Source organism: Rhincodon typus, chromosome 16 (genome assembly GCF_021869965.1).
Source record: "Rhincodon typus isolate 14 chromosome 16, sRhiTyp1.1, whole genome shotgun sequence".
NCBI classification, from domain to species: domain Eukaryota; kingdom Metazoa; phylum Chordata; class Chondrichthyes; order Orectolobiformes; family Rhincodontidae; genus Rhincodon; species Rhincodon typus.
In genome coordinates, this window is record NC_063347.1 from 17,875,530 (window position 1) to 17,887,832 (window position 12,303).

The 12,303-nt window shown below is 36.1% G+C and overlaps 1 protein-coding gene across 6 annotated transcripts in view; it reads right to left on the minus strand.

Annotated features, from left to right (window-relative positions):
- nisch (nischarin) overlaps positions 1-12,303 on the minus strand; it is a 59,520-nt gene that overhangs the window by 42,186 nt on the left and 5,031 nt on the right. For all 6 annotated transcript variants that reach the window (XR_007263864.1, XM_020511054.2, XM_048606274.1 and 3 more), the window contains exons 2-6: positions 11,691-11,774; positions 7,739-7,921; positions 5,144-5,192; positions 1,428-1,591; positions 812-907 (exon numbers count right to left, since the gene is read on the minus strand). Coding sequence is in view for 5 of the 6 variants with exons in the window: in XM_020511054.2 (XP_020366643.1) it covers positions 812-907; positions 1,428-1,591; positions 5,144-5,192; positions 7,739-7,921; positions 11,691-11,774 (576 nt within the window). In the remaining variant the exon portion in view is untranslated. The remainder of the gene's footprint in view (positions 1-811; positions 908-1,427; positions 1,592-5,143; positions 5,193-7,738; positions 7,922-11,690; positions 11,775-12,303) is intronic.

Consider the following 12,303-nt stretch of genomic DNA (forward strand, 5'->3'; position numbering starts at 1 on the left):
AGGCCCGAAACGTCAGCCTCTCTGCTCCTATGATGCTGCTTGGCCTGCTGTGTTCATCCAGCCCTGCACCTTGTTGTCTCGGATTCTCCAGCATCTGCAGTTCCTACTATCTCAGATCAACTCCCTTGTTAGTCAAGAAGCTCGGGTTACCATGGGTACACTGAACACGGAGTTGAGACCACAGAATCAGATCAGCCATGATCTAATTTAATTGCAGAGCAGATTAGGGAACTCAAGTGGTTTCCTACTGCTCTTAATTAATACAATTGGGTGAACTGCTTGCACCAGCAAATAGGCTGGCATGTTTTTTGGAAACAATAACTGTACTTCAACAGAAATGAAGAAGATGTGAAAAATAACTTCCATTTATATAGTAACTTTAATATAGTCAAACATCTCAAAATGTTTCACAGAAAAATAATGAAATATGACAAAGCTGCAAAAGGAGATATTATGCTAAAGTTAAACATAGAAGGAATTTCTTTGATTACTGCATATTAGCTTTTGCATCCAACAGTTTCTAGTAATTTGAACCGCATCCAGGGTGAGGGCAAGAAAAAAAAAAATCAATTTGGCTCTTTCATCACAAACTTATTGACACTATTTCACATAAACCAGCTACCACATTTTTTTTAAATGACTTCTCCCCAGTCATTCAGAAATTGATTTCCTCAAACATACAGACCCTGTCATGTATATTGACCCTCTCTTTATTTATTGTTGACTGGAAACTAAGAAAAAAGCAACTCAGCACTTTTTAAAACTCAAATTAAATATAAATTAACTCAGTTATCCAATCTATTTTACTAACCTCAATCTGATGAACAGACTTGAAAATTGATAAATCAAATTTAAGGAGATGTTCTTCAATATTACTGCTCCCAACAGATCCTCTGGCGCCTGTTATCTGTTGCAAATGAAGATTATTGAAAATAATTTAAATGACAAGCAAAGAGACATTGACAGTTCTTGTGCTACATGAAAATGGAAGAAGTTCTTCCCATGCCAAATTTAAATTTCAGTCGAATTGTTTACAAAGTGATGCAAATTAGAATCAAAGACTTTTTTTTAAAAAAAATCACGAAATCAGAATTACAATGAAGAAAGAAATGTAAAACAATGCCATTCTCAAAACTGCCCGACCAAAAGCGCAAAAACTTTAAGTAATTCACATGAATGCCAAAACAATTCTATCCAGAAAACATTTGAGTAATGAAATTGTTTCATTTACAGTAACAGGTTTTCCTTTCCTGGGAAGGAAAATCCAGTATGCTGGTTGTACCACATCAAACTTTATAAGCAACCAATTAAATTGTTGACAAAACATTAACAGATACAAATCAAAATTTGCAAGCCATAAAGGACAGTGTAAATTCTGCCAGTTTACACAGATTTTACAATTACGTTTTTGAAGAATACATGTTTACCTTTAAATACTTAAGTCTACAAGCAAAATCCAGGATGTGTCCAAGGTCAGTCTTGGCATCACCATCGGCACAGGTGGGACTGGCTAGTCTTAGTTGTTGAGTGATTGCATACAATTGTAGTGGTCTAAGACAAAAAACTTCACCTGCCAAGAGTAGCTGTTCACCTATAAAAAAAAATGTATTAAGAATATAAAAACATTGAGGGAAAAATAACAAGCTGGAATACAAGCATGAATGGAATTATGATCGAGAGTTGGGAAATTTACAAAGATGTTATTTATCGTTACCACTCTAGTCAACTACTCATGCTAATTCTTAAAATTACATCTCTCCTTCCTTCCTTCCTTCCTATAAACAAGCATACCATGATGAGCAAGCTTCTGAATGGCAAGTTCAAAAGTTAAATGAAGACTTATCACTAATTTTCTGTTACAAGTTATCGGCTCCCTTTTCTTTCTTGACCAGTGTTATAATCCTGGACAAGACCACCTAACTATTATATAATCCCAGATGGGAGCAGCACCTTTTTGGTTTGAAGTAAGCAAAGTTTGTCATTACAGTTACTCATTAAGAGAATAAAGCTACAAAATTCCATTGTACTGAATAAAATAAACTTGATAAAGTTTAGCAAAGCAAAACAATACAACTTGACCTATGGAAACATGCAGAATTAATTAGGCAAACATGAAACGAAACAATCAAACCTTAGCCTTGGAACTCCCTCAAAGCATTACAGACTGCCTCGACAATTATTTCCTTGTAGACGACATTTTATGCATTTAAGGGATGAGGGCATCGCTAGCGAGGCCAGCATTTATTGCCCATCCCAGAGGGCAGTTAAGAGTCAACACTGAATATTGCTGTGGGTCTGGAATCACACATAGGCCAGACCAGGTAAGATGGTTGTTCCCTTCCCTAAAGGACACTGGTGAACCAAATGGGTTTTTCTTACAATCAGCAATGGATTCATGATCATCATTAGACTCTTAATTCCAGATTTTTATTCAATTCAAATTCCACCATCTGCCATGATGGGATTCAAACCCGGATTCCCAGAACATTACCTGGGTCTCTGGATTAACAGATCAGTGATAATACTGCTAAACCAACACTCCTCTAATAGATTAATATTCCAGGACTGGTCATAATTACCTAATGACCAGCACAATTTTAACATTTTAACTAAACAGTAAGACCAATAAAATCCCAACAAGGCAAATGCAGAAAGCACATTCCTGATGACGAGGCAGTCCAGAACCATAGGTCACAGTCTAAGAATGCAGAGTAAGCATATTAGGAGATTAGGAGAAATATCTTAACCCAAAGAGTGGTAAGCCTGTGTAGCATCTTTGCCCAGAAAGTGGGTGAGGCCAAAACATGGAATGTTTTCAAGAAGGAAGTAGATATAGTTCTTAAGGCTAAAGAGCTTACAAGAGTATGGGAAGAACATGGGAAACAAGGCACTGAGTAGGATGATTATCCATAATCATACTGAATGGCGGAGCAGGCTCAGAGCTGAGTGGCCTACTCCTGTTGTGATTTTCTATGACCATTCTCTTTTAATTTGTCCAAGGCCGGTCTTTCTCAGCTGCACCAAAAAAATACTTCTTGAGAACTTCTTTGTCTCAATTCTCAATTGCACTAAATTATCAATGGGTCCCAGGAATTTATTTTCACTTTAGCGTTCTCCAAAAAAATGGTGTTGGCAAATAGCCTGAGGCTGTAGAGCCACCTAACTGCAGTTCCTCAGCTGCATACAGAAAGTCTGAGAAGGTGGGTCTGACTAGAACTGGATTCTTCAATTGTTGTTCACCAAACTAAGAAAGTTTATGAGTGGCCTATTAAAACAGTCACAGAGAACCAAACTTATTACTCAGCAGAATCAAATATAATAGTCATGGAACAAACTGTGCTGAAGTACTATAATCACCACAGCCTGATAGCTTCCACAGCACATATGGACATCAAAAAAATTTAATTACACCAGACATATAAATGCCAAGTTGTAAAATACAATGGATCTCTTATGGTATTATCTATAATAAGATGGTAATTCAGTTAAAAGCATGGCTGCGATGATTTACCTGCTAAACACAATAAAGCTGCTGCTCAAATATTTTTTATGGGGAAATTGTTTAAGAGAAACCCAAGTAAATGTGGCTGTTTGCTAATTCTTGATCAATCATACAGCAACTGTATTTGCTTCTAAATTTTGTTTCTACCTCAGGAAAACTCACAAGTAGCTTGTTTACCCCTTATCATCAAGTTAAAAAACCCATCTTGCACCTGTAACGAAGTAATACAGAGGATGACCATTATGTTAGCCATAACTTTTTTAATATACCAGAAAGTTAGGGTTAGGGTTAATCCCATTATACGGTGCAGCGTAAGATGTAAGGAATATTATTTGGCTTTCATCCCTCCCAAGGTGGAAAAAAAATTTAGGAATCGGTTACAAAATGGCGTTGCTTGGCATTTTTTGTCATAAAGTCCAGTGTTATGATCCCTGGTGATGATACTACTGGACAAATCAGATCCCAGTCTCTTTAACAACAGAAGTTTATCATATTAAAAGGACAAAAACAAAGCAAAAATATCTAGATATAGAACAATTAGAAAAAAAATCTTAAATCACGCAACAAAACCTTAATCTGTTCCCAAACACCAATCAATCCTCTATAATAAGTCATTATTGTTAATTTAACTGATGCTTCTCAATTCTTTCCTCAGAACTCAGTGGTCTTCTTAAATGAATACTTTCAGAACTAAGAGCTTAGACTTCCTTAGCATTTTAACAACTTGCAAATTTCTGGAGAGAAATACACTCACTCACTGCTGATTTGCAAGCTGCACAAACTAAACAATTCTACTAACGTAACTGTGCTTTCCCTAATCTTTTTGTTTTCTTGTTTTTTTTTGTTCTTTTTGTTATAGCAATGAAAACATATTTACATTTGGCTTCAGGCCCCTCTAAACTGCCCAAAAACTTTTAAGCCCTGGGTTTTTTTCTGAGCTTATAAAGTAATGATAATCCTAAACTTAAAAAAAAAACAAGCTAACGGCCCTCAATATTTTCCTCACCTGTCAGAAACTATCACAGATTTAACAATCATCCATTAATACTCCAGGAATTCCCTGTTGTAACATCTACTGAATTAGGTCATTGTTCCAGAAAGACTGTCTGACCTAGGTTTTTCTTTTTAAAAATACTTCAGAAAAGTAACTAATCCTATATGCCACTACTTTAAAATTCACCCCACCCCCAACTCATGCAAACACTGATCAGGAATCCAAACACCAGGATAATGCTCTGGAGGGAATGGTTTCAAATCCCACCATGGCAGATGGTGAAATTTGTCAATAAAAATACAAAGTAAAAAGTTAATCTATTGGCAGCTATATGACTACTGTCTACTGTTATAAAAACTCATGCTGTTCACTAATGTCCTTATCTGGTCTGCACTACGTGTGATTCCAATCCCACAGCGATATAATTGATGCTTTAGAATTAGAATTTAGAATTAGAAATGGGTACTAAATGCTGGCCAAGCCAGCTCTGTCCAGTTCCCAAGTACAAATATAAAAAACAACTTCAATACGTGTACTTCATTATTAACACAATGGAATTACTGCAGTCTTGAAGAAACCGGCAGAAAGTATTTGCAATAACAACCCACCATATGAAAACTTTTAAAATTCAGAATTAACAAACATACCTTTGTGAAACAGTTGCTCAGCAAGGGCAGCTGTAATGCCATTTATCTCCTGTTAATTTAAACAGTGTTATAACAACAGAATTAAACAAATTGACATGTGTAACCAAGATTTACATATGCAGATAACCATTAAGAATCATACATTTTTTCCAAAGTTGATTCTTCACCTGCTATCGACAAATGAGAAAGGTTTTTTTTTCCTGTCACAAACCAATTCTGCAGATGCAAAAACATGAAAGCCTCCCTCCAGAATTTAAGAGTATTTAGTCAGTGATTAGCTACTCCTTCTGTACTGTATTTTAAAATCAATGTGATATACAGAATGCTTCCTCATAAATCAGCAGCATGAGACATCGACAGATAACCATCATTTAGAATGTTTCTTTGTAAAATCAGCATTAGTTATGAATGACTTCTAAATATGGTCTGCTTCAAAAATACCTAACTGACCTAATAAAATTAAGATTTCTCTGCACAACTCACAAATGGATTTCCAAGGAATTCTATGCCAATCCACTGAGTAACCAATGATCTGGTTGGAATGAGGGACATTTATTACTTCAGATACTGATAAATAACATTTAAATACTGGTCGAAAACAACTTCAATTTGAGGGTTTAAAGTGTTAATACCACACAAAAAAGACTGATTTCAACCTGGAACTTATTTATGATGAGGAGAGCCTCTGGTCTTGAGGTATTATCACTAGACTAGTTGTACCAAGTTGGCTGACGAGCCACGAGCATATCATATGGTGGAGCATGCTCTGTTTTTCTATGCTTTCTATAATACTGACTATATTATCTAACTCCAAGGGTGAAAGTGAATATCAGCACCTGAAGTATCTTAAAGATGCATTTTACTTTTGGAAAACAAAACAGTACTCTAAGCAGTAAAGAGAGAGATCTTCATTTAGAGGACTTTTAAAAGGAGGAAAATTGAAGGCAAGCATAATGTAATGTGTACCTTAAAAAAAATTTACTATTTTTAAAATGTGACACATTTTTAAACAAAATGTCTCATGATCCTTCGGGAGTCTTACGAAAGAAAATTTTACATCAATCCACACAAGTGTGAATCAATGCAGATGTTTCGTTTTTAAGGACAGATTTTAAAGAAAAAAGAGAAGTAGAAAGATGAAGAGGGTTACGAAGGGAATTTCAGAGCCTAGGCCCCTGCCACTAAAGACTGTTAATTTTTTAAAAAATTGTTCGTGAGTATCATTGGCTAGGCCATCCAGAGGACAATTAACAGTCAAGTGACATAGCTGTAGATCTGGGGTCACATGCAGGTCAGACCATGTGAGCGTGTCAGATTTCTCTCCCAAAACGGCATTAGTGAACCAATTTTTTGAAATATAAAAATCAAAACTAGTTACATGGTCACCATTAGCCTAACCCTTGATCTCAGATTTTATTGAATTCAAAATTTCGTCACTGCAGGGTTCAAACCTGTCCCCACAGTATAAGCATGGGCTCTGGATTATAGTCTCTCCAGTTAGAGCAAATAAAACCTAGGTTTCTCCAGAGGCCTAATGGAAGAAGTGCAGATATACCAGAGGGGAGTAGAATTAGAAGAGATTAGAGATAGAAAATTAGCCAGTGATGTTCTTTTTCACAGGAAGAAAAGTGAACTCACATACTGCATTTGTATGTGTTAAGAAAATTTTCACTTCAAGTGCAGAGGATAAGCAAGTTATGCAAGAAAATCTAGGACATGTGTTCCAGGTATAACACATCTTATTGTATTCTTACACATGAGCAAATGAAATTGGGAATGGTATTGTAGTGATTATGTTATTTGACCAATAACGAGAGGGGTGAACCAAATAACTGAGAAAATGATTAACAAACAATTATCCATATGTTGAGTTAGGCAGCAAAGGTTTTTCAGAGATTTACAAGAATTTTACTGTAAATATATAATTTAGCTTAGACACAAAATCAGTTTTCATCTTTTCAAATTGGCCCCTTCCCTCATCAGAAGGCAACATTCCACTGGGCTCTTAAGTACAAAGTCAAATGAGCATGACCCGCTCTCAGTCAAGTCAGGAACTTTTCTGACTGACCCTTAAAAGGACCTGCATTTCTACCACTGACAATCTGTATCAAATTTTAACAGAACTGTTTGATCGTTTGTCTTTTTTTAAAAAACAAATTGAAAATCTGAAATAGTGGTCATAAACGATTAGATTATCACAACTCATTTGTTAGTGCCATTTTGGGAAGGAAATTAGCCATCCTTACAATGTAGTATTTATAAATGTAGTCAGACACCAACATTGAGTTCTTAACTGCCCTCTAGATATGGCCAAGCAAGCCACTCAGATGCGTCAAATTTCTGCATGCAGCAGTTCAAGAAGGATCAAAGCCTTTCATTGTGGCAAGTAAGAATAGGAAATATTACCGGTGACAGCAATATCTAACAAGAGAATTTTTAACAGTTGTGATATGTTGGAAATGGGGAGGTCCTGCACATCAATCTAACTTTATAAATGCATTTATTAATACAAACAATTAATGATGTTAAAAATGCAAAACCAAGTGTTTAAGCACCAATTATAAAGAATAAGAGATTTACATTCAAAAAACTTACATATAGATGAAAATTCAGAAAAAATGACAAGACTTTTGGTGCAACAAACGGGAACTTTGCTATAAGTGTTTGCAAATAGACTTCCAATTCTTTCTGCCTTTTTTCTACAAACGTTTTGGATTTTTTGCCAATGATCTTCTTTGGTGGAAGTAGGTTCTTATCAATCTTCTTTTCCGCAGTCAGCTAAAACAGAATAAAGATGTTAAAGAACATATTTCTTAAAACTGAACTGACAGGTTTTTTGTACATTTCTTTTGATTTGATTCGATTCAGTTATTGTCATGTCTACCCAAGTACAGTGAAAAGTTTTGTTTACGAGCATTACAGGCAGATCATAACTGTACAAATAGTAACCACAAGAAACTCCACAAAGCTATGGTGTCTTTGCATTTTTACATTAAGGCATCTGCTCCAAGTGCAAAGCATTCACTAGAGTATGAGGAAATGGGAACGAATAAAATATTTTGCAATATGATAGTTATTGGTAGAGCAGCTTGTTGGAGTAGTTAAAAATAACTGATTTCACTCATTAATGGCAGGTACAGAAAATAACAAAAAGATACAGAACCAGCAAGCAGGAATGGAAGAGGGCAAAGAACAAATCATATTTATTGCAGTTTTATTCCTAAAAGATATATCATATTCCATTAATTGTGAAAGGTTCATCAAAGCATATCCCAGGGATTCACAGATAAAGGGGAGTCTTCTGTTCGGGAAGAGCAATCACAACTTCAGATTGAAGAAAATTCCACCTACTGCCCTTGGAAAATACTTCAATCTGTTTCATACACTAAATTTTCTCCTACCTTAGGACCAAATCACATTTAACCAATAAAGTACAACTTTATCTTAAGCATTAAAAAAAATTCAACAGCAAGTGGAAATAATATAGCTTTGGAACAAGAACATCTGTCCTAACAGGCCACACTGTAATGAGACTCAATTCTGACCTGACTCAGCAAGCATGAGTCACAATTGTTTCCTCTCAGATGGACACATATACTGAACACAAAAATACAACCTGATCATTAAAGTTATCAAAGGATTGGAACCAACTAGTCTAGGCTGGCATACACTTGAGTTGCCCTACACTAGTTATTGACTTCTCCTAGGAAGCATGAATTTTTTAACCAAGTCTCTAGGAGCAAGGGGCATCACCACTTCCACACAATATCAAGGGATGGTCAATAAACGCACCCTTATTTCAAGAAGAAAAGACTTTTAAGAAAATGTCTCAGAAACAGAGGAGGTCACCGTTCACCACTTTGCCTGTGTCAGCGTACAATCACAGAATCCTGACACAGCAGATAGTCTGCATTGCCACTCCTCCTCCTCTACCAACCACCCCCCACACCGCAGGAGGAGCAGCCCTGCCCCACTTCCACTCCCACCCCCATATTTCCCATGGCTAATCCACCTACCTGCACAACCCTGTACACTATGGGCAATTTAGCATGGCCAATCCATCTAATCTAGACATCTTTGGACTGTGGGAAGAAAAGGAAACCCATACAGGTACGGGGAGAACGTGCAAACTCCACACAGACAGTACCCAAGCTGGAACCAAATCCAGGTCCCCGGCACTGTGAGGCAACATTGCTGGCCGCTGAGCCACCAGTAAAGACTCAAGGTCAATTAATATTATATTGTACTTCAAATCAATGCTGTCTATAGCCATAAAAGATGCATACGGCCAAAAAACTGGAAACAAAAAGCGTTCATTATCTAACTCTACTGAAATATTTGTAAAACAGTCTTCCACATTTTATATTTTTGTCTGAACTTTTATGAAGTCATATTTCCTTGTCGTTTTATTCGATAGTTTTCCCTTAATTTAAAATTATTGGCTAAATTGTTTATGTTGCATGTCCGCATTAAAATCCACATTGGAAAGCATTGCAAAATCTCAATGCGGTCTGTACAAAGAATTTTCACCTGAATTTTTCATGCAAATAGTCCAGCATTTTGCCTGTTTGTTTCAAATTCATCAGCTTTTAAAACAATCCTTTCTAGTTTACCTTTGGAAAACTCAACTCGTATCTTAACCTTTACTGTTAGAGTTGAAAAAATTCCCATTTACTCAAACCTGTGTATAACTATTACTATTTATTCCCAATAATACTGGTAAACCTTCTGTGTTCCCCCAGTGTTACACAGTCATAAAGTCATACAGCACAGAAACAGACTCAATCTTTCTTTTAACTGAATGCCAAGATCTAGATACAATAACTCAGTTGTAGCTTAGCCAATATCTTATTTGAAGAGCTTTTATTTTTGGTGCTCCATATACAATGAGCACAGAATCCCACTTTTCTTAAACTTTTTGATAGGAATTTGTCTATGCCTCCGAACGTTTGTTCCTAATGTGCATTTGAAAAATGCCATCAAAGCATGTTTATGGCAAAGACAAAAACCTAAAAACTTTCTGCTGCTGTGAAAATGTACTGTGCTACAGCCCCCACGCTAAACTGCAACTACCAAATACCCTCTTGCAATTTCATCCAATATGCATTTACTAGAGCCCTTAATTTGACATCTGCAATCATTATTCCCATGTGTTCACACCCAAATAATATAACATACAGGATAAGGAAGGTAGGTAACTTCAGCAGAGGTTAATGGGGCATGTCAATATCTACACACTGTTGTGCAGCTTGCTGTCCGTGCAGATACATTTGTCTTAATATTTTTTCACAAGTTTCTTATTGGCACTTTACTAACTGCCTTCTGAAAATCCACAAGCAAAATGACTCCCACATTCCTCTTAATTAATAAATTCAGATTCCCTCAAAACGTTCACACAAACAAACACTATCTGTCCTTCAGAATTCACGATAATAAACATGGATTAGGCTAAGCCTTGGTGTGTACTAAACTTCAAACATTTTACATACAATTTTTTGAGTAAACATCTGGAACGAAGATAAAATAGTTACATTGTTTGGTTTTACACAGTTGCCCCCTCTTTTACGAGGGCACAACATCTATAATTCTCCAGTCCTTTTTTTAAGCACTTACGCTTTAATAAATTTGTTTCCTTCAGGATTGGACTACATTGATAACTCTAATTTTTAATTTCATTTGCTCAACTGATTTAGAATCACATTTAACTTCAGCATAGAGTTGTTAAACATCACATAACTACAGCTGAGAATACTATTGCTTGATGAGAGACACAGATAAAAATGCAAGTGGCTTTTTAATAAAAAATACTCAAGACACAAAGAACACAGCTTAAATTATCCAGAATGTGCATTAACTATAATTCGCACAATTAGCCAATATGAAACAGCAGTGGCAGTTGCCTTAGGAGAGAGTGATGCCGACAAAAACGGCAAACACCAAGAAATACAAATTATAAAATTTGTATTTATAAAATCTGATGTTAAATCAAGCATTGGATTTCAAACTGGATTCAGATTAACCATGATGCCTATATCAAACAAACTAATAAATAATAGCAATATACACGCTACTATAAAATTATAAGCCCGTGACAAGCGAAAGAACACAACACATCACATCATTGCAAACACATTTGGGGAAGATGAAAAACCTCAGCCCTAATGAGGTTTCACAAGGATCCCCAACATATCCACATTGTCAGAAGTGTACTTGTTTGCCAATTAGAACATTATTTCTGATATTTTATAAATAGGCCTTCCAAAGAGACTTAGCAAGGATTCAAAAGCTACTGGTTCAGAAATTCCCTGCAGCACTTCAGCTAGTTTCCTCAATCAATAGAGCAGGTATTGAAATCTGGTACACAAGTCATATCAATTTGAATTCCACTCCTGCAGAAAAATCACATAATAGTTGTGCTGTTGCATGCCAGATTTCCCAGCATAACCTGCTTCACACAAAATTTGCCACAGGGTACCATGCAACTTGTGTTTAGTAACTACAAGGAATTTTGGTAATACAAGTGTTTTACAATAATACAAAAACTTGCCTTTTCATGTAGCTCATGAAAATCACTGTAGCGATGTTTAACTGTCCATTGATGATTCCCAACTTTCACTTCTATGATATATACCTAAGAAAGTCATAGGCTTTCATTAGTGACAGCTACTAATTTGCAACACTGAATTAAATAATTAAGGAAGGAAGAGTTACACATTCGATGCTTTGCCAACTGCTAAAAATGTCAGCGATCTTGTAATCGGAAATTCTCCATACATCAAGCAAATGTCTTTAAAACACACTCTCCTGAAAAAAAATGAAACAGTTCAGTAGGACAGTAGAGAGAAAAATTAGGTCCAACGAAAGGTCCTTCTAATGTCAAAAAAAAAGCCTTCTAACTTATAACTAAATTAAGCACGATAAAAACCTAAGCAACCACACAGCATCCATCCAGCAGATCAAATGTTCATTACCTCCAATGCTAACACAATGCAGTTTGTAGCAAGGAACACGACAACAACTTGCCAAGGGTTCTTCTTCAAACGGCATCTCTCAAATTACCACCCACAAAAGATACAGAGATAGTAGGAACTGCTGATGCTGGAGAATCTGAGATAACAAGGTGTAGAGCTGGATGAACACAGCAGGCCAAGCAGCATCAG